Below are 19,344 nucleotides of genomic sequence, written 5' to 3' on the forward strand. Positions count from 1 at the left end.
GCAGGCGGGTTTTTGTGGCGGGAGCCGTCCTTTGTGTCCTGGCGCATTCTTCAGCGTCTCTGGCTTCTCCCTAGTCCGTGCCTGTAGCGCCTCCACCTGTCTCTGTCGAGAACCCAAAGTGTCTGCAGACGTGACCAGATGTCCCTGGGCAGGGGTTTCCGATGGAGAGCCGGTGGCTTAGTGGAAACACGGAGCCACAGGCGGATGACGCGCTGGCCTTGAAGCTTCCCCGTGGAAGAGAAGGCTTGCGGTAAAGGCTGCCGCTGGTCCCTCGGGGGAGGGTGGGTGTCAGGACTGGCGTGCGTTTCCTTCTCAAGACTGCCACTCAGCTACTTGCCCCAAGCGAGTCAGCCAGAGATTTCTCCCTGAGTTGCAGATATCCCAAGATGCCCAGATAACTCGGTAATGAGATCGCCGTGTCCCTGACAATGATCTCTAGGAACAGTTTTCTGAATCTGGAATGGAGGGGCATCCCTAGAAACAGACACCTGTCGTTTTGTTCCACAGGAGGGTGAGTTATGACCAATATACCCGTGAGCGCAAGGTCATTCCCAAGTAGGATTCTAAAGTACATTGTGAGAGGGGCACCTGGGTGGCTCAGTCGGTTGAGCATCAGCCTCTTGATTTGGGCTCAGGTCATGATCTTGAGGTTCCTGGCATCGAGCCCTGCGTTGGGCTCTGCGCAGACAGCACGGAGCCTGCTCAGGATTTTCTCTCTCTCTCTCTCTCTCTCTCTCTCTCAAAATAAATAAAACATTAAAAATAAACAGATTGTTAGAGAAGTGCTTTGTATATATATAGAAAAGGGAACAGCAATTTAATTAAGCAGAATAGTTCGTTGAGGAGAAAAAACATTACATAGATTTCCCTTTGTTGTTTTAAAATCATCAAAAACATGACTAGGTTGGACGCCCACCTACAGCCACGTATTTGACAAGAGTGTTTGGTGGTTTATCAGCAAGTCCGAGGATCCGGGAGCTGGCTTCACAGGTGACCTGCCGTACCCGGGTCTCGTTCGCCGGTCTCCCCGGTGCTTCCCGGTGTGGATTACCGCCTCTGAAATTTGGGGCTCGGTTTGGACCCCTCCCTCTTTAATGTCTTCTCTGTCGCCTTGGGTGGATGTACGAAGTTGTGTGCTCGAGGCAGCCAGGAGTAAATAGGCAAGGCAGTCGTGAAGGATAATGATGTGCAGGGCCCTGCCCTACCCTGTGAGGAACCAGGATGGCCCAGCCGTCGCATTCCAGATCACATGCTGCTACCGTAGAGACATATGGGCGGAGTGTTGGAAGAGCCTAGAGAGCCCAGAAATAGAGCCACCACACACATATGGAAGCTGTTCTGTGACCATGCACAACTCGCATGTGTATTCTGAGCATCTGATCCAGAAGTGTTGGTGCGTGCCTTAAAAAAGAATTGGGGTGGGGGGGGTGCCTCGGTGGCTCAGGTCGGTTGAGAGTCCAGCCCTTGGTTGTGATCGCGAGTGTTTGTGAGTTCGAGCCCCATGTCAGGTTCTGTGCCGCCGGTGCAGAGCCTGCTTGGGATTCTCTCGCTCTCTGCCCTTCCCCAACACGCTCGCTCTCTCTCTCGCTCTCTCGCTCTCTCTCTCAAGTAAATAAATAAACTTTTTTTTTTTTAATTTTTTTTTCAACGTTTATTTATTTTTTTTGGGACAGAGAGAGACAGAGCATGAACGGGGGAGGGGCAGAGAGAGAGGGAGACACAGAATCGGAAACAGGCTCCAGGCTCCGAGCCATCAGCCCAGAGCCCGACGCGGGGCTCGAACTCACAGACCGCGAGATCGTGACCTGGCTGAAGTCGGACGCTTAACCGACTGCGCCACCCAGGCGCCCCTCAAGTAAATAAATAAACTTTAAAAGAAAAAGAGAATGGGAGGGACCTGGGGCAGCCGCTCCAGGCTCAGTATCATATGGGGGAAACGGGCGTCTAACTGCCCTAGGGAACAGGCGTGCCACTTAGATGCAGGTAACTGACAGACGTCCACGTGCAGAAAGCCCATCTTCGGGGTCAGTGGTTCAGGGATGAGAAATGTTAGTTTGGGAGAGAGCGTCACAGCAGTGGGGGTGACATGTGGGTTGGGACGCACAGTTGGGAATGAAAATGGTGCTCCGAATTGAGTGGGTGCCCAAGGGCCAGAGTAAAATAGTACAAGGGCAGTTGTCATTGCCTGTTTTCCTCATCCACCTCCAGGATGGGTAGTGGGGACGGTCGTTGTGACAACTGTTCTCCTATTGTGGGGACAGTCATTGTGACAGCTGTGCTCCCGTGCCTGACACAGGGTAGACTCTTAACCCTTAATGGTCAGAGAGTGAATGAAGTCTTTTGAAATCTGGGCGGAAAATAGGTGAAATGGACAGAAATTAAATCATGATAAGGTGTGAGTGTGGAGTAACATCCTAAGTGGGTTGGACCAGCTTTAGGAGGCTTAGAGACTCTTAGAGGCTTTAGGACCAGCTGACGCTCTTGTCCCAACACCCCTTGGCAGCACCAGGCGGACTCTGAACTCTCTGAAATTGTGTGCAACGTGTTAATTAGAATAGCCTTTTTCTCTGGGATATTTACAGTTTTCATCTGCTATCCAGTGGGCTCTAGTATTTTTAAAATATGTAGAATTGCTGCTTTTAGAAGATGAATATTGTAGAAAAAAGTCTGGGAAAAGAAGGCAGAATGCCCGAAGAAAAGAGACACATCAGCTGCTCCGTCCAGGCCAGGGGGGCAAGGACGGGACCAAGGGCAACTGTGGCTTAAATGGAGAGCAGGGGCGAGCTCGAAAGGCCATACCAAAAAGAAATGGTGACTTTGTGAATAAAGACTCCTCTTCTAGCCCCAGCCTTCTCAAGTCTGTGTCCCTCACCCAAAACAGGGACAGAAGCAGCCAAGAGGGGACTCAGGCCTGCTTGCTACTCCTTGGGCAAAGTTACCCAGTGAGGTTTACCAGATGTCTGGCCTGGGAGGGCAAGTAGAGGGAAGTCAGTTTTGGGGGAGGGCAGATCCCTGAGACATCCAGTTGTCACTCTTCCTGAGACTCCTTAAAATGGTTGCCAGTGTTTCAGTGGACCCTGTTGACCAGTCTCCGGGGTCTCGTGCCATCAGATGTTCCCAGGTTACCCTGCGGGAACTTTGGGGTGGCCCAGCCTCCGTGCAGCCCTGCTCCTTTTCATGATACTTTACCACCTTCTAATGTATCTGGGGAGGGACTCTTTTTCTGTCTTTCTCAGTGATGGATCCCAGGCTTCTACAAACACGGCCCACAGTCGGTGCGCAGAACGTACTAGTTGAACAAATTAAGTACTTTGCAGCGAACTTTCCGTCTTTTGAGCTACCGAGATGCTGAATCATGAATCCTTCAGGCTTTGCGGGTGTTTGGTTGTGTTTCTCCATCACTTTTTCAAAGCACTTTCTCCTTCTGGTTGAATTACATGTTCATTCCCTGAACAAAGAGAACTACTGTGCTGTTCTCTCTGATAAAGAGGAAAATGGACATAAGAAATTGAGTTTCCCCTGTAGTGAATTATCACATCTGGGCACTGGTTTTAAAATTGTATAAATAGCTTCAGTGGATCAAGAATCGGCGGGTCCGCCGTGGTGGGAGAGTGAGGTGGCGTGCCATTTCTCTATAATAATAAACGGGTGTTGCAGTCGTGTTAACGTTGAGGGTGGAAGTTACGAGAATCGGGAATCCCTCCGTCCTGTGTGCACGCACAGAACCAGACCCCCCCACGAGGACGCCTTCTATGCATTCTTGTACATCTCTAAGTTACTTTTAATGTATCGGTGTAATTATGGGAAGAGAAAAATAAACTAATGAAACGCATGAACTCCCCGCTTTCCTTTTCCAGAACACCAGTCGGGCAAAGTAGAGAACTTTAAGTTCTCCACAGCCTACAGATGATCCAGAAATAAAGGCCTTGTTTTTGAATGGCAGGCGGTGCATGAGAGCAGGTGGCCCCGTGACATTTGAATACTGGATGCTCTGGGCCTCCAACCCAGTGATCTCACATTAACGTAGTACCTGTGGGGCCTGATATGATATTGGAGGAACATTGCTTTCATATTTTTGCAAAGCCTGCCTCTTTTCGAGTGTTAACTTTTGCGTTCTTTTGCCTTTTCCGGTCTGATGGCAGACACGGGGCTGGGCGACTCCGTGTGCTCCAGCCCAAGTATCTCCAGCACCACCAGCCCCAAGCTCGACCCGCCCCCCTCCCCTCACGCCAACAGAAAGAAGCACCGAAGGAAGAAAAGTACCAGCAACTTCAAGGCCGATGGTCTCTCCAGCACTGCTGAAGGTAAGGCTTCCCGGGGACTTCAGGGTGAGAGTCTGCATTTCGGAAAATTAATTTTTCTTTTTCAAACTGGCGAAGTCGCATACCCTTAGAACCACAGATGCACAGCAGCGCAGGTCACCGCGTGTGCCCTCTTTGTACAAGATGGCACTAGTGGGGCCCTTGGAAGCTTCTCGTCACTGACTGATTCTCGAGATTTTTCAACCAAATCAGTTGTCTTACCTCCTGGCAGTCCTCTGGTGTGAGGCAACTCTGGTCTCCCTGTCACACGCCTGGCCAGGTTCTCCGTCTTGCCCTCCCTCCACACCCTGGGGCGAGCACGTCCACTCCCAACTGGGAGGTGCGCCATGTTGTATTATTCCAATAAAGGTTGTTGCCTCTCCTACTCTAGGAGTCTTTTCTGATACTGGCTGGTCTCAATCCTTACGAGACAGCTACCTCAGTTCCGGCTTTTGGCCACCTGTTGTGAATACACGCTCCTTCTGTGAGTGTCTATCCACTCTTTTTGTTTTGTGGCCTCTATTAATATTCCAGCTGTCACGGTTTATCACGGTTTGGCTTGATTCTCCTTTCGCTTACGTCAAGTACTTCATTTTTATTCTCGGTGATGGCCAGATGTGACCTTTCTGAAGTGGCTCCTTCAGATGGATTTACATGTTGTTATTCCAGGGATACAAAGTGGTGATACACACACACACATACATCCCATTATGAGAGGCGAAATGAATGAAGTTGTAAAAAAAAAAAAAAAAACAAGCTGAAGAAATACTTCAAAGGAAAATTAAAATTTCATAGCATTCTTGTTGACGACAAATTGTTACTTGTGGCACCGTCCGCAGTGAAGGGGTCTGTTTTCAACAAGGATTCCACACACACACCAGAAATACTTTTATAACTTCTACTCTTGTTCTTTCCCCATTTCTGCCGTGCTTTTTCTGAATCCTCTGCCCGTTGGTCCGGAAGTACAGTTTGCAGCATTCGAGAAAGTGGCTTATTCCCTCCTAATAGCCAGCGAGGAGCCTATAAGCCCACAATGCATCCACTAGTAAGGAAGGAACAGAGTTTATGGTGCACGCGCAGAGTTTGATGTTTACGCGATTCTGGGAGCTGAGTGGCGGTGTGGTTTCTTGCATAATGAGGGGTCAGACGTTCAGAGTGGCCAGTAGCTTGCTCTCATGGCGGCCAAGTGGGGAAGAGCCTGAAAGCCCTTCTTTACATTTCTTACCGTTTTGCCTTCCATAGGCTCCCTGCTAATAAGTTCAGCCAATAAAGACCGACTTTTTCCTGTTATGACAAATGAGGATGATTCTGTTCTATCAGCAGCGGTGAAAAATAACGATTGTGGATCACAGCACCCACCCAGACGTTACTGACCTTCCCACTGGAAGAGAATCGGCCCCAGATGCTGAGCCTTGCTGAGACTCTTTCAACGTTTATTTATTTTTTTTTGGGACAGAGAGAGACAGAGCATGAACGGGGGAGGGGCAGAGAGAGAGGGAGACATAGAATCGGAAACAGGCTCCAGGCTCCGAGCCATCAGCCCAGAGCCTGACGCGGGGCTCGAACTTACGGACCGCGAGATCGTGACCTGGCTGAAGTCGGACGCTTAACCGACTGCGCCACCCAGGCGCCCCTGCTGAGACTCTTTCAAACAGCCCTTTAGCAAAGGCCACCCCCCCCCCCCCCCCCGCCCCTGGCCATAGCCAGGGGCGTGTGGACACGCCCCACCCTAACAGGAGGCTTAGAGCAAAACCAGGAAGAAGCCTGGCCTCTCATGAGGGTGGGTGACGTGTGCCACACATACCCAAGGGCAGAGTAAGATTTGCTTTAGGGAAAGGCTTCCTGTCCGGGTCACAGATAAACACCTTATTGGGTGTGTCATGTTTCAGACTGATGACTTTTTTCCAGGAGCGACACTTGGTAGACACTGATTGTCAGGTCGACGTATAATGTACATTATCCATACGTCACACTTTCCAAGTATCCCACCTACCCACCTGACAGAGTGAAAGCCATGTGAATAAGATACAGCCGTAAAGTGAATTAGTAGTTTCATGTTTGTTTGTTTGTTTTTTTTTTTTTTTAATTTTTTTTTTCAACGTTTTTATTTATTTTTGGGACAGAGAGAGACAGAGCATGAACGGGCGAGGGGCAGAGAGAGAGGGAGACACAGAATCGGAAACAGGCTCCAGGCTCTGAGCCATCAGCCCAGAGCCTGACGCGGGGCTCGAACTCACGGAACGTGAGATCGTGACCTGGCTGAAGTCGGACGCTTAACCGACTGCGCCACCCAGGCGCCCCAGTAGTTTCATGTTTGATTGGACTCCTGCTTAAAACCAGTGTCCCAGTCAGCCAGTGGGGAATCGAAGGAAGTTTGAGAAGTGTCCATGAGCTTGTTGGACACCTAAGAAGCTTCCAGCCCATTTCGTGCGTTACCGGGATTGTACCCTGTGCTCTGAGCAATAGCGTGTAATAAGGCTGAGACAGATCCTCGATCCAAAAACAACCACGGACCCTTTCATCAAAAGGCGTTACTGCTGAGGTGATGACACAGACAGAAAGACAGACTTCCAGGCACCACAGAAACACCCAAATTAGAAGTCACAATGGTGTCGAGAGGATAGATGATGAGTAATGGTTGACGTGTGTTCACAAATTCAACACCAACGATCAGAAGGGAAACTGTGCCCCTGACTTCCTAGTTAAGAGATTATTGTACCTGTAACGCCAATGGCCGTGACATCTTTTCAGTAGAAAATAAGGCAACAGGTTCTCTATAAAAAGAAAACGTATCATTTTTCCCTAGGAAAGGTTACACACAAAACAGTAAATGAGTCATTTTTGTGAGACACGCTATATTGCGTTATTTCTAAGGTACGCTTTTTTCCCCACGTTGTAACGTCTCTGAAGTCACAATGTAACCTGCAATTGAGGTCATTTTAGATTCAATGATACACAATATTTTTTTAACAGTCTTGACAAACTAGTAGCTCCTTTAGGTAAATAGTGTAAACCGTCTAACTGAACCATCTGTTTTTGAAGTTAAAGCTAGCTGTACTTGTTTGCTTTTTAGAGGATAGTGTTTAATTTTAATTATATCTCTATAGGGGTGGTGTGGAACCCCAGGGGCCAATGGGGGGGGGCAGTTATCAGGGCCCAGAGGGAGAGCTGTCTGGAGAACGCCTCTGGTCGGGAACAACGACCCTCAGGAGAGGGACGTATGCAGCCTGTGGGGAGGGACCCGAGAGGATCACCCTAACCTCATTCCTCTCCCTGATTTCTCTGATCCCCTTCCTCCCCGCTTTGACTAAACCCAACCGGAAACCAAAGAGCACCAGTCACATAGGTCCAGGTTCAAGGCAGAGACAGAAAAGGCAGAGACGAGGCAACGGAAGCCAGGGACTCCTGCCTCTTACGTGCCTCTTAGCAATCCCTGGGGAAGTCCATGCCACTGACTCTTGCAGGAACGTAGGAGACTAGCAGCCTCTCGCGCAGGGGTGTGCACTGCCCAGCACCGTCTCCCAAGGGCCTGACCGAAGCCCGGCCAACGGGGTGGTCGGAGCTTCCTAAACGCACTTCGGTATCATTTCCCAGCCGGGTGCAGGAAGGAGCCCGCCGCACAGCCTTCCTAGACTCCCAGCCAAGCACAAGTATTCTGGTGCCAGATGTTCCTCAACTCGGTGGCATGTGAGTTAAAGTATGAGCTAAAAGTGCATATCATCAGTATTTATGTTGCCTCAGAAGCCAGAAACCCTCTGTCCACACGGGGGCTCTCGGTCTACCTGATAGAAATAAGGACCTCCCTTCTAGCCAGGTTTTTGCAGCATCAGCATTCGTGGTTAGTTATCCTAGTTCTCTTATGCTGAAGAACAGCGATTAAACTCCACACTCAGTGGCAGATGATGGTGTACCCAGGGCGCCTGGGGGGCTCAGTCGGTTGAGCGTCCGACTTTGGCTCAGGTCATGATCTCACAGCTCGTGGGTTCGAGCCCCATGTCGGGCTCTGTGCTGACTGGCTCAGAGCCTGGAGCCTGCCTCGGATTCTTTGTCTCCCTCTCTCTCTCTCTGCCCCTCCTCTGCTCCTTCTGTCTCTCTCTCTCTCTTTCTCTCTGTCAAAAATAAATTTCTTAAAAAAAGGTGCTGTAACCTGTCAAACAGTCATTTACATATATTTATAACTTAAAATGAATGGGGTGAAATCTAGTAAGTTATAGGAGCAGATACTCTGATCTTCAGAAGTATAAACATAAAACAATTCCTTATCTTTATGTATATTTGGAGTTCCAAATCGCAACTCGATTGTGTATGTATATGCATGATGTATATGATGAGCCCTAGAGCAGATGTTTGGATGATCAAGCCAGTCACTGGGCTCGTGTATAACTATTCGTGTCATTTAAAGAGTCAAAAATTAAAAGCGATCGAGCCCCTTCCTTGTGGCGTGGAGGAAATGTGAGGTACAAGCCAGGGCAGTGCGCTCTTTGTGAGAGTGACACCATATGTCACATAAAGCAGAGTACTCCAGGAGAGTGATGGATGCCTGGTTGCTCCCAGTGCTGATAGCTGAGGTTGCTAACTTTGGGCGGGCATGGACACCTTCTCACTGAGATTAACTTTGAGAAGAGGGAGCCTCTTAGAAGCCAACATCCTCTAACCACCATAAAAGAGGGGCAGGTGGTTACTACGTTTTTTTTTTTTAAAAATTCACGTATCCCATCTCTACCCGTACTCCTATTTAATAGACCGTTGGGAACATTGGATATTAAAGTATTGGTGATCTTGATTTTAAATTGGATTTGATTTGCTCAGAATTAATTACATTTCGGAAAGCGTTGTATGTTCAGATCCGGGCTCCTTACGCTATGATGGTTATAGACCGATGAAGGTCAATTCAGATGTGGGCAGGGAGCCCGGGCGTGGGGACAGCCCATGTCACGGAGGGAACCTTTGAAGTGAGTGGGAGAAGAGCTGCAACAAAGGATGGTGGCAGGAGAGACACGAACTATGTTCACATAATGGAAGGGACCCTGGCTGGCCCAGGAGTAGATTTCTTTGGGGCCGCTGGGCGGAAGCTTCAAGAAGCTGGATTTTGGTTCAGATATTAAAAGGGAAACTTTGTGAGAGTCAGGGCTGCCCTGAGAGGTGGGGGCACCGTCCCCCGCAGTGGGCACCGCACTGGCTGCGGTGGATTCCGGCTCTAGAAGGACGCCCTGGGCTCGACAGAACCAAGCTGGAGGGCACGTGCCCAGAAACCCCTGGGCAGCGGGAACCACGCAGACCGTTAACGACTTGCCGTCTTTTGGCACCGTCTTCGAATGGCGATCCTGCCTTGGCCACTTCGTACCCGGGGTCCACTGGGGACTCACCATCTCTGAAACGGAACCGTGGACCCCGCAGTCTCGTTCTCTGGTGCCAGTTCTGGTGGTTCTCGTTAGTTTTGCAACATGGATACAAGTTTGCGTCAAGTGCTAATTTCCCTGTTTCCCCAGTGAAAAGGTGGAAGGAGAGAGAGGTTAAGTGGCTTTCTTGTCCAGGGTCAGGTTGCTGGTAGGTGACAGAACTGTCTCTTGATTCTCTGCCTCAAACTCTTTCCACCAGGCAAAAAGCAGGTCTTTGAGGTATGTGGAGCGGCTTTTGAATCTAGGAGTGGGGCAGACAGAGTCGCTTCCTCGACATTTCTTAGATTCCACGTAAAGATCCTTTCATATGGATCATGACATCCAGAAGTTGCGTAGCAGAGACCTTCCTTTAAAAACTCAGAGCCAGTCTGGATTTGCCCAATCTTAGTATACAGGAGGGTATGCAGAAATCCCGACGGGTGTCTTTCCCCCTTGGGTTCGCCGCGCTCTGTTCTGAAAGTCTCAGAAGAGAATTTATTTTATCCCTTGGTTGTTCATTCTGGGTCTTTCTAGAACCATTGTGTGGTTGATCCTGGATGGATACTGAAATATTATCTTGTGGAGGAAAAGTCACAACGGCCTCTCTCCGTTTAGGATAATTAAAAAAAAAAAAAGAAAAGCCGTCAACAGCTGCATTCGCTGAGCAATCGGAGGCGAGGCCCGAGCCTGTGTACAAATCTCATTAACTGTAAGTTGCAAAGGTCGGGCCACACAGAGTTTTCCTTCCCTCTCGCACAGAAGAACCTGACGTGGTGAGTCATTTTATTCTTCATCAAATACCAAGCAGCCAGCAGCAAGGAAGCACTATGTGTTGGGCTCCATGAGACCCACGAGAAGTGAAACTCCGTTCCCCCCTCCCCTCTCTCTCTCCCTCCAGTCCTTTAGAGCCTTAACTTGGAGATCACATTACACAAGAGACCGGCTACCTTTTAAACCCATCTTTAAAGAAGCCTGGGTAGGGGCACCCGGGCGGCTCAGTCGATTAAGCAACTGACTCTTGATTTTGGCTCAGGCCATGATCCAGTGGTTTGTGACTTCAATCCCTGCATCAGGCTCTGCACTGACAGCTGATAATAGCGTGGAGCCTGCTTGAGACTCTCTCTCTGCCCCTCCCCTGCTCAGCCTCTCTCCCTGCCTCTCTCTCAAAATAAAGAAATAAAATTTTTTTTTAATTAAAAAGAAAAAAAGAGGCCTGGGTCGTTCTGAAGCAGTACAAAATAGCGAAGTTAGGAAAAGGTAATGTGCTGTAGAGCTTAATTTTACATTCTGCAGATTGAGTACCCGTGATTCTTTCATCTAATAAAGTGCTGCAGAAAGCATCACCTTTTCATCAAATGTCCTCTGTTCACAACAACTTAAAGCCCCACCGGTGATGATCGGATTTGGCACAAAACGGACTTTGGCCTTCACTGAGCTACTCCTAAGAGGACGGGTGTGGCCATACCGGACCAGTTACCTTTTACCTCAGGAAAAAAATTGTTTTTCTTCAGTAGCTGAGGTTTTGGAAGGCACTTTGGAGAGAAAATAGAGAACTGTGCACGAGCCTTGTCCAGGCTTCTTCCTGGATACTTAGAATTACCAGAAAGCAGTACCCAGGTGCATGAAAGCTCGCTTAGCCTGTGACCAGCGGGCCGCGTTGACTGTCCCACAGTTTGGGGCATCGCTGGGCCATTGGGGGCGCCTGGCACCTCGTGACTGGGGGGGCAGTCTGTTTCTTTTGTCACAGAAGTGTCTCGTCCCCATGACGTCCTCACTCTTCCTCTCTCCTTGGCCACAGCCAGCCACTCCTTGTCACCTGCGATGGCACACACGGCCAGCATGGGGTCAGGGCCGAGGAAGTGGTTCATGCCTTGCTTCCTGTCCGCAGGGTTTTCTCATTTAATTTCGTGTTGTCTCGAGGTCACGGGAGGGGGAGGGAAGGGAGGTTTATGAAAGCCATGCAGGCATTACTGTCACACGTCACCTTGGGTTTGCGCCTGTTAACCTTCAGGAACATTCCCGCAGCCCCCCTCATGTCTGCTCCTTGTTTTAATTGTGGCCGCCACCTTGCGTAAAAGGAGAAGGCATGAGAAGCCCCCATAAATGCCAGCGATTTTTCTGTAACAATAAGGACTTCCTGATGGAACTTTCTCATTACTTAAACTGGTTTAGTGCCTCCGAGTCGTTGAGTTGAGCAGCTGATCAGAGTGAATGTGGAAAAGCCAAGCATTCAAACTTCTTCCGGGAAGACACTCCTAAAATACAGTAACTCGGACAAGGCAGCCAGGGTGGCTGTGTTTCTTCGCCCTCGAGCCGGAAGTTAGAGGAGACGCCACCTACTCGGAGGGACTTGTTACTCCCCACAAACCGGATTGTTTTACCAAAGAGAGTTCTCAGGTTGTAACCCCGGCTCCCACGAGAACAGACTTGCTGGAACGGAGTAGCTGTGGGCTTACTCTGGACATTGACATTATAGATGGGGCACAGTGGACTCAAAAGCCATCCTGCAGGGTACAGACCTCCCAACACACACGAGCTGGAGGCACACACGGATCCTTTGTGGAAGCCGGCGGGTCGGAAATAAACAAAGATGAGTCGACCACAGCAGGAAGAGCCAGAACAGAGGATCCCCATCATGATGCGCTGACAACAAGGGAAGGATTTTTGATCATGTTTTTTTTTTCAAGTACACACAAACTAAAGAGTTAGATTCAGTTCCTGGAAGTGCATTGATCCCCTGCTGCACGGCCAGAGCTATGCCTGGTGCTGATGTAAAAGTGAGTGGGGTGGCCCCTGCCTTCAGGATGCCCACTGTCAGGTGCAGGTGGAGTGTGCACGTCCGGAAACCAGCCGTGGCCCCCGAGCAGCCCATCCAGGAGCCCAAGGCACCCGGCGCCTTGGGGCCCCCAAGGGAGGCTCGGCGGCAGAGGTGAGCCGTTCATCCGCCTCCGGCCGCGTAGAGAACCATCTGCTGCTCCGGAAAAGGAGGGGGAATACGAATAGCGGATACGTGATAAATCTTGTTATGAGGCACTTTGGGGGTCCAGGCGTCCCAAGGAGACTCCTCGTGGGACAGGACGGCTGGACCTCCTCTGTCTCCTGCCACCCACGAGCACGGGATCCCCTGTGAGAAACGCGAACTCCTTTCAAGGTCCCTGTCCTAAAATACAGGCGCGTGACTGACCTCAGTGCCTCTTCTTTTCCCCAAACGTAGGGGTGCTGGCGTGCAGTGGGGTTCAGTCGGCGGGAGTCGCCCACGGCCTCCAGCATCCATCAGTAGATCGGGAGACAGCGTGTTTCCTTCTGGGCGCCCTGGGGTTGGAATGCTGCCGAGATTTGGGACGCCGGGTCACGTGACCTTTCGGTGGGTGTCAGGATAACCCCTCGAAGTCCTTTGCTTAATGTTCTCAGGACGTTAGAGCTGTCGGGGCCTTCGGTTGTCACTTAGGTCTGCGACAGAACTGAGACCACGGTGTGATGCACTGTGCTTCCTGAGCTGGGCAGAGTCAGCACTGCTCAGCCCGGGTGATCCTTCTTGGTTTTCCGGGCACTCTTTACGCTTTCGCTCTGCCGCGTGTATCTTGCCACAAAGAGCACGGGCTGCCAACTGAAACTGACGTTCAGAAGAAAGCGGTGATGATGTGTGTGCAACTCCCGTGTCTCGGCCTCGTGGGGGCCGCAGACGTCGGTGCGTTCCGCGTTAGATGCTTACACCCAGGGGACTTGGGGACGTGGTGGCACCTGTGAGGTCTCTGTGTCGGAGGTTGGAGCGCGGTTCACGGCGTCTTCCCTCCCGGAGCTGGCAACGATGGAAACCATGTGTCGAGAGGACTTCATTCCTGAGGATGTAAAACAAAACAGAATAAAGGTGGCAATTAAACCTAAAACTTAGTCCACGTAAAGACAAGTTGGGGGGTGCCTGGGTGGTTCAGTCGTTTAAGCCTCCGGCCTCAGCTTGGATCGTGATCCCCTGGTTCGTGAGTTTGAGCCCCGCGTCGGGCTCTGTGCTGACAGCTCAGAGCCTGGAGCTGCTTCGGACCCTGTGTCTCCCTCTCTGCCCCTCCCCTGCTCACACTCTGTCTCCTTCTCTCTCTCTCTCTCAAAAATAAATAAACACTTAAAAAAATTTTTTAAAGGCAACTTAGTAAACGGGAAGTATAAATAAAATGCGCATACACCTTGTATCTTAGTCCACGGGGGCCGCCAGGACAAGATAACACAGACTGGCGGCTTGGGGGGTGGGACTCATTTCTCTCCATGCTGGAGGCTGCAATCCGGGAGCGGAATGGGGCCCCTCTAGTTCCTGGGGAGGACCTGATTCCCGGCTTCTTGCCGTGTCTTCGTGGCCTTTCCTCCTTGTGGCTCGGGCTTCCTCTTCGTAGGAGGCCACTCACCGCATCCCGAGGGCCCCGCACTCTCCACATTAACCCTCGTCACCTCCCCAAGCCTCCGTCTCCGGCAGCGTAGCCTTCAGAAGAATTTTGGAAGGGCACAGACATTCAGCCTGTACAGCCTTGTAACCTTCTGTTCCTTGTGACTGACTGTGGGTTGACTGTGCCCCGTCGTGCCATTTAAAGAAGGTGTTTCGTGGACTCGGTGAGTCAGGTTGGAAACGGGTCTGCCGTCCCCGGGGCCTCGGACCCTTGTCAGGACACGTCATTAATCTGGAAGGAAGGAAGCCAGCGTTGATTCACCGTCTGCTCTTCAACACGTGTTACGTCATCGCGGCCTTCAAACGCCCCGGTGGTGTTGGCGGGCGGGACGGGTGCCTCCATTTTCACGGGTGAAGGAAAAGGTTCAGTGAAGTAATTGCCCAGGATCTGAAGGTGACAGGAATCCGGGGTCTGCCTCGGGCCTCTAGGACGTGTGCCGGGGGCCTGTGCTGTCCATCTGTCCCCAGCACCCCTGCTGTGGCGCAAGCTTCTCGGCACACTTGTTTCTTCCCTCTCGTGTGTGCATGCCTGCACGCTCTGGTGCATTCACGTGCAATTTGGGTGTCACTGCTTCAGCTACTCTGCAGGATTAGAGGACAGGCTGTCTCCCGGCGGTGACGAGGGGGCATCGCTCTGGAAACTTTTTTTGCAACTTCGGTAGGGACGTGTAACTGCGATGCCACGAACCTGCGTTTTTATGTTCGTCCTGAGGACGGCCCCCTTTTTGGAGGGGGGACAGGGCAGTGAGGCGGTTTGAAGATGGGAGGGAGGAGGGAAGCTCGTGGATGAAGCCCCCCCCCCCACCGTCTGCTCGAACCCCGCGTTGCCGATTTATGTATTAATCAAATGTCTGCCTCGCGGGCTCCCCGGGTCTGACCGCGCGCTCCTGCGTTACCGGAATGTGCCGGGGAGGCTCCGGAGCTGGTGTGGTTTGAGGCCAGCTCTGTTTGTTTCGTAATCTGTGCTAATGCGTTACCTCCTGCTTTCAACTCCACCCCCTTCGCGTGTCAGCTGCGCCGTGGGCGCCAGGCTCTGAGCTCGGGGTGTCCTCGCCAATGAAAGAAGTAGGCACCGCGAGCCCTTCGGCAGGCATGGCCGTCCACACACACACACACACACACACACACACACACAACTTATCAAGGGCTCCTTTTGTACTCGGGACATGGAGAAAATTGGCCATTTGTCTGTGGGGTAATGGGCTTTGCGGCAATATGAAAATCTCGCAAATGGTTAAATTCAATGACATTATACCAGAGTTCATGAAAAGTGACAAACTGCACACAGCTTAATTCTATTTAATTTTTTTTTAAGGGGGGAAAAAAGCAAAGGGAGAATGTTTTAGTTTTTCTTAAGCTGATTTCTCTCTGCTTTTCCTTTAAAAGTGCCTTTCTAGTTGCCACACAGTGATGTGATCATTATCTGCCACCTCGTCGCCTTGCTGCCTCTGCGTGCAGTAAAATACAAAAAAAAGAGAGAGAGAGAGAGAGAGAGAGAGAGACCAGGGGAGCTTGTGAAGTATGACTTCCTATCCCAAGACTCATTGCCTACGATTCGTAGCGGTTGACAGTAATGATCTTATTACAGTACTCTGGACCTTGAAGAGATTTCATGAGGAGAGAGAAAAGGACAAGCCTCCATGTAATCAAGTGGTGCTGAATATTCCACGCGTTTTTGATCACACACTGATTGGGCACAGTTTTAGCCCATCTTCTAGTCAATTATGCATGGCCCCTGTGCTCCCGGATAGTCAGAAACATTGATGGTGTTGTCTGGGCTTTGGCAGGCAGCCAGGGGTTTGAAGTGCCTTGCACACCATCATCCCAGGATAAGTGCTTTTTAGTTGGAATTGATTACCTTTCTTTGGGTTTTGCTTAATAGCAAAACTGCATTTGGAGAGGGCTTCAGGTGAAAAATGGACATATTAGCCATTTAGAGCATCTGAACTCCCCGTCAATCTCTGGGCTTCCCTTGTTTCCGTCTAATTTCTGTTTAATGATACAACGTTTGATAATATTTAAGATATTCTGTGTCGTCTGCCTCCAGGCACACATGTTGAGCATGGAAGACAGGTTCAATGACACGGCCAGCGTGTCCGGGCTCCCAGGCTGGTCCAGTGAAGCTCCGGGCTTCTAGGGGATGGGTCTCCGTCTTGGCCGGAAAGCACTAATTACCCAGAGATATTTTCACGGGCAGGGAAATAAGGTAGCAGACGCAGCCTACAGTTGACCGGCCGGTCGCAAGTAATTGTGGGGCGCGCATCGACGCAGCTGGGCCCGGCGTGCTCACTGCCTGGTGCCCAGGAGGGCTGTTAGCACATAGTTCGTGCTGTCGTTTCCCTCCCGTTACTGATCTCGAAGCCAAGTGATATGTGAAAAGATGGGATTTCTCCTACCAGAATGATCACTGAATGTTGTCCATTGTGACGCCAACGCAATTAAGTGAATGGTAATATGCATAAGAGAAAACGGTTATAAACTAAACCGGGATTTTTGCTTCCTCGTGTTACACTCTCAATTCAGGTTCTTGGTGGATAGATAGGCTCAGAACCATCGGATAGGGAAACTTCAAAGTTCTTTTTAACACGTGTGCAAGACTGAGAAATTGGACGTGGAAAAGCCAGGGGGTCGGTGTGGGATGCTTCTAGAAATCTGTCTTGAATCCACCAAAGGCTCGGTGTTCAGTGGCCTCTGGTCCTTGAGGTGACTGACACCAGAGATGGGAACCATACCGTTTCGCCACTGGGTACCTCAGTAACCTGACTTGACTCTTCTTAATTGAGTAAATAGGTAGCTTTGTTCTTTTACTTGGTTTTCATTTAGAGCTTTCTTGCTTTCTGCAGGTGGGAATAATTTTCCTCTTCAGTGGCTCTCTGCAGAAGCCATGATTCACTGTAGGCAAGGTTACTAAACAGCCGTAGGAGAACTTAACAGAATCCCTAACTTCATGTTTTCTGAGCACACAAGCGCGCGTGCGTGCACACACACAAACACACACACACACACACACACACACACACACACACACACAGAGGGCTTTTTCCTTTCTCAATATCATGAAAATAAAGTATTTTCTATCAGTGTAGATTTTAGTGATGATTCTTTAAAAGACAAAATCACGAACAAAATCAAAGTTGACCATCTTTTAGCAGCAATAATTGCAGCCTTGCAATAATTGCTTCCTTGCAATGTGTGGGTGATTAAACCCAGTCTGTAGCCTCTCAACCCCCCCATGGGAACCTCTGGGTTCACATCCTCCACATCCGTGGCTCTCTAGGACTTATCCTAAGGAATAAATTCATATTAAATAAAAGGTCTTGTAATAGGCTGTCAGAAGGATATTCCTTAATTTAATCATTTCATATTCAAGCCATTAAAGACTATTGTCATTTTACCCATGGCTGTGTTTCAACAGGTTGACAAAATGTATTTTTACAACTGGAAAATACCAAATCCACAATTAGCAAATAATGCAAGTTTTAAAGGCCATAATTTTAGCTGGCATACAGTATGATCTCTTTTCGGCCCCGTAAGTTTACCTGAACAGGTGAATCTAGTACTTACATTTAAAGAGAAAGAGTCAGGAGCGCCTGGGTGGCTTGTTTGGTTGAGCGTCCGACTTCGGCTCAGGTCATGATCTCACGGTCCGTGGGTTCGAGCCCCGCATCAGGCTTTGTGCTGACAGCTCAGAGCCTGGAGCCTGTTTCAGATTCTGTGTCTCCCTGTCTCTGCCCCTCCCCTGTTCATGCTCTGTTTCTATCTCAAAAATAAATAATAAAACGTAAAAAAATAAAAAATAAATAAATAGAGAGTCAATAAATGTATACAGTTTCACCAGTGAATGCAGACTATGTCTTGTAATTAACATGTAATTTACCTTGAACAGGCCAATCAATTGATGTAAACAATTTAGAATCATCTACTTTCTTGAATCCTCCTCCCCCACCCCCAGATGTTGATTCTTCTCACTGTTGGGAGATCAGTCTCTTGAAGGTAGGAGACAAGAAGGAGGGAGGGATTCACCTGCCTGTAGTAACCTTGACCATGTGCCTGGATTGTCAGGAGCCACCACTGTGGTTGGTGGTTTGGGGCCGTCTTCTTGAACAACTCGTAACAACGAATGTAACCCGTATTGTCACTGGCTCTCGGGGCATGCTAAAGACAGGTATTGGCAAATTTCCCCCCAGTTCTGCCAGCCGGGGAGAAACGGACATAGCCATGGTTTGGCCATTTTGCTTTGAGCAGCAAAATGGGTGGGGGGGGGGAACACCCCACCATGAGTACTCATGGAAAGGAAACAAAGCCAGCCCTCGGCCACCGTCTCCTCGAAAGGAGCACCTCCAACCCTCACATGGTTCCAAAATGGCGGTGAAGGGGGCCATTGGTCTTCTTGCCTTTGGAACACTTGAAGATGAATATGTTGTGTGTGCTGGTGTCAATAACTCATTCCCTCATCCCCTTTGTTTTCAAGCTTATTTTATTTATTTTGAGAGCAGAAGTGGGGGAGGGGCAGAGAGAGATGGAGAGAGAGAATCCCAAGCAGGCACCACCTCTCTATCAGCGCAGAGCCTTACACAGGGCTTGAACCCATGAACCATGAAATCGTGGCCTGAGCCAAATTCAAGAGTCAGACACTTAACCAACTAAGCCACCCAGATGCCCCAATAACTCATTACCTTCAATTTCTGATCACAACTTCTCAGCTTAGTTGACCCACGGAGGACTCTGTCCCAAGTTCCTTTGCTTGAAGAATTCTAAGACCAGATTTGAGAGCCATTAATGTATAGGCCAAATCTAGTTCCTGGCCTAACTTTGTTTCCAAACCCCAGAGTGTTTCAAATTCCCCCCTCCGCACTGTCGACAAGTACCTTATGTGAGTGTGATGGAACGTCCCGTAAGCGCTCAAGGTCTGCGTAAAGGCACTCACCGCTGCGGGGCCATTTGCAGGTGGTCTCCATGGAAAGGATGGGTGAGGAAGCCTGTGTCAGGGGAAACTTGGGGCTCCCGGGAGGCTGGGGCTGCATGGGGGTGGGACCTAGGGCCCGGCAGGGAAAGCTGGAGCCTCAGCGGAGATGTTGGGGAAGGACCAGGGCCGGGAGGGCGTCCGTCCCAGCAGGGCTGCGTCGCGGGTGAACTACCGGCGGTCACGTCTGTCGCCTTTCCCGTGCCTCCATTCTTCCCTTCTAGCTCTTCTCTCCATTGTCCCTCATTCTGGCGTCTCCTCTCCTGTTTC

The 19,344-nt window shown here is 50.1% G+C and overlaps 1 protein-coding gene across 7 annotated transcripts in view; it reads left to right on the forward strand.

The window, feature by feature from the left end:
* AGAP1 (ArfGAP with GTPase domain, ankyrin repeat and PH domain 1) overlaps positions 1-19,344 on the forward strand; it is a 554,001-nt gene that overhangs the window by 412,888 nt on the left and 121,769 nt on the right. For all 7 annotated transcript variants that reach the window (XM_030325013.1, XM_030325015.1, XM_030325017.1 and 4 more), the window contains one exon: positions 4,143-4,304. In XM_030325013.1, the coding sequence (XP_030180873.1) occupies positions 4,143-4,304 (162 nt within the window). The remainder of the gene's footprint in view (positions 1-4,142; positions 4,305-19,344) is intronic.

The sequence above is a fragment of the Lynx canadensis genome, chromosome C1 (assembly GCF_007474595.2).
Source record: "Lynx canadensis isolate LIC74 chromosome C1, mLynCan4.pri.v2, whole genome shotgun sequence".
In the NCBI taxonomy this organism is placed as follows: Eukaryota; Metazoa; Chordata; class Mammalia; order Carnivora; family Felidae; genus Lynx; species Lynx canadensis.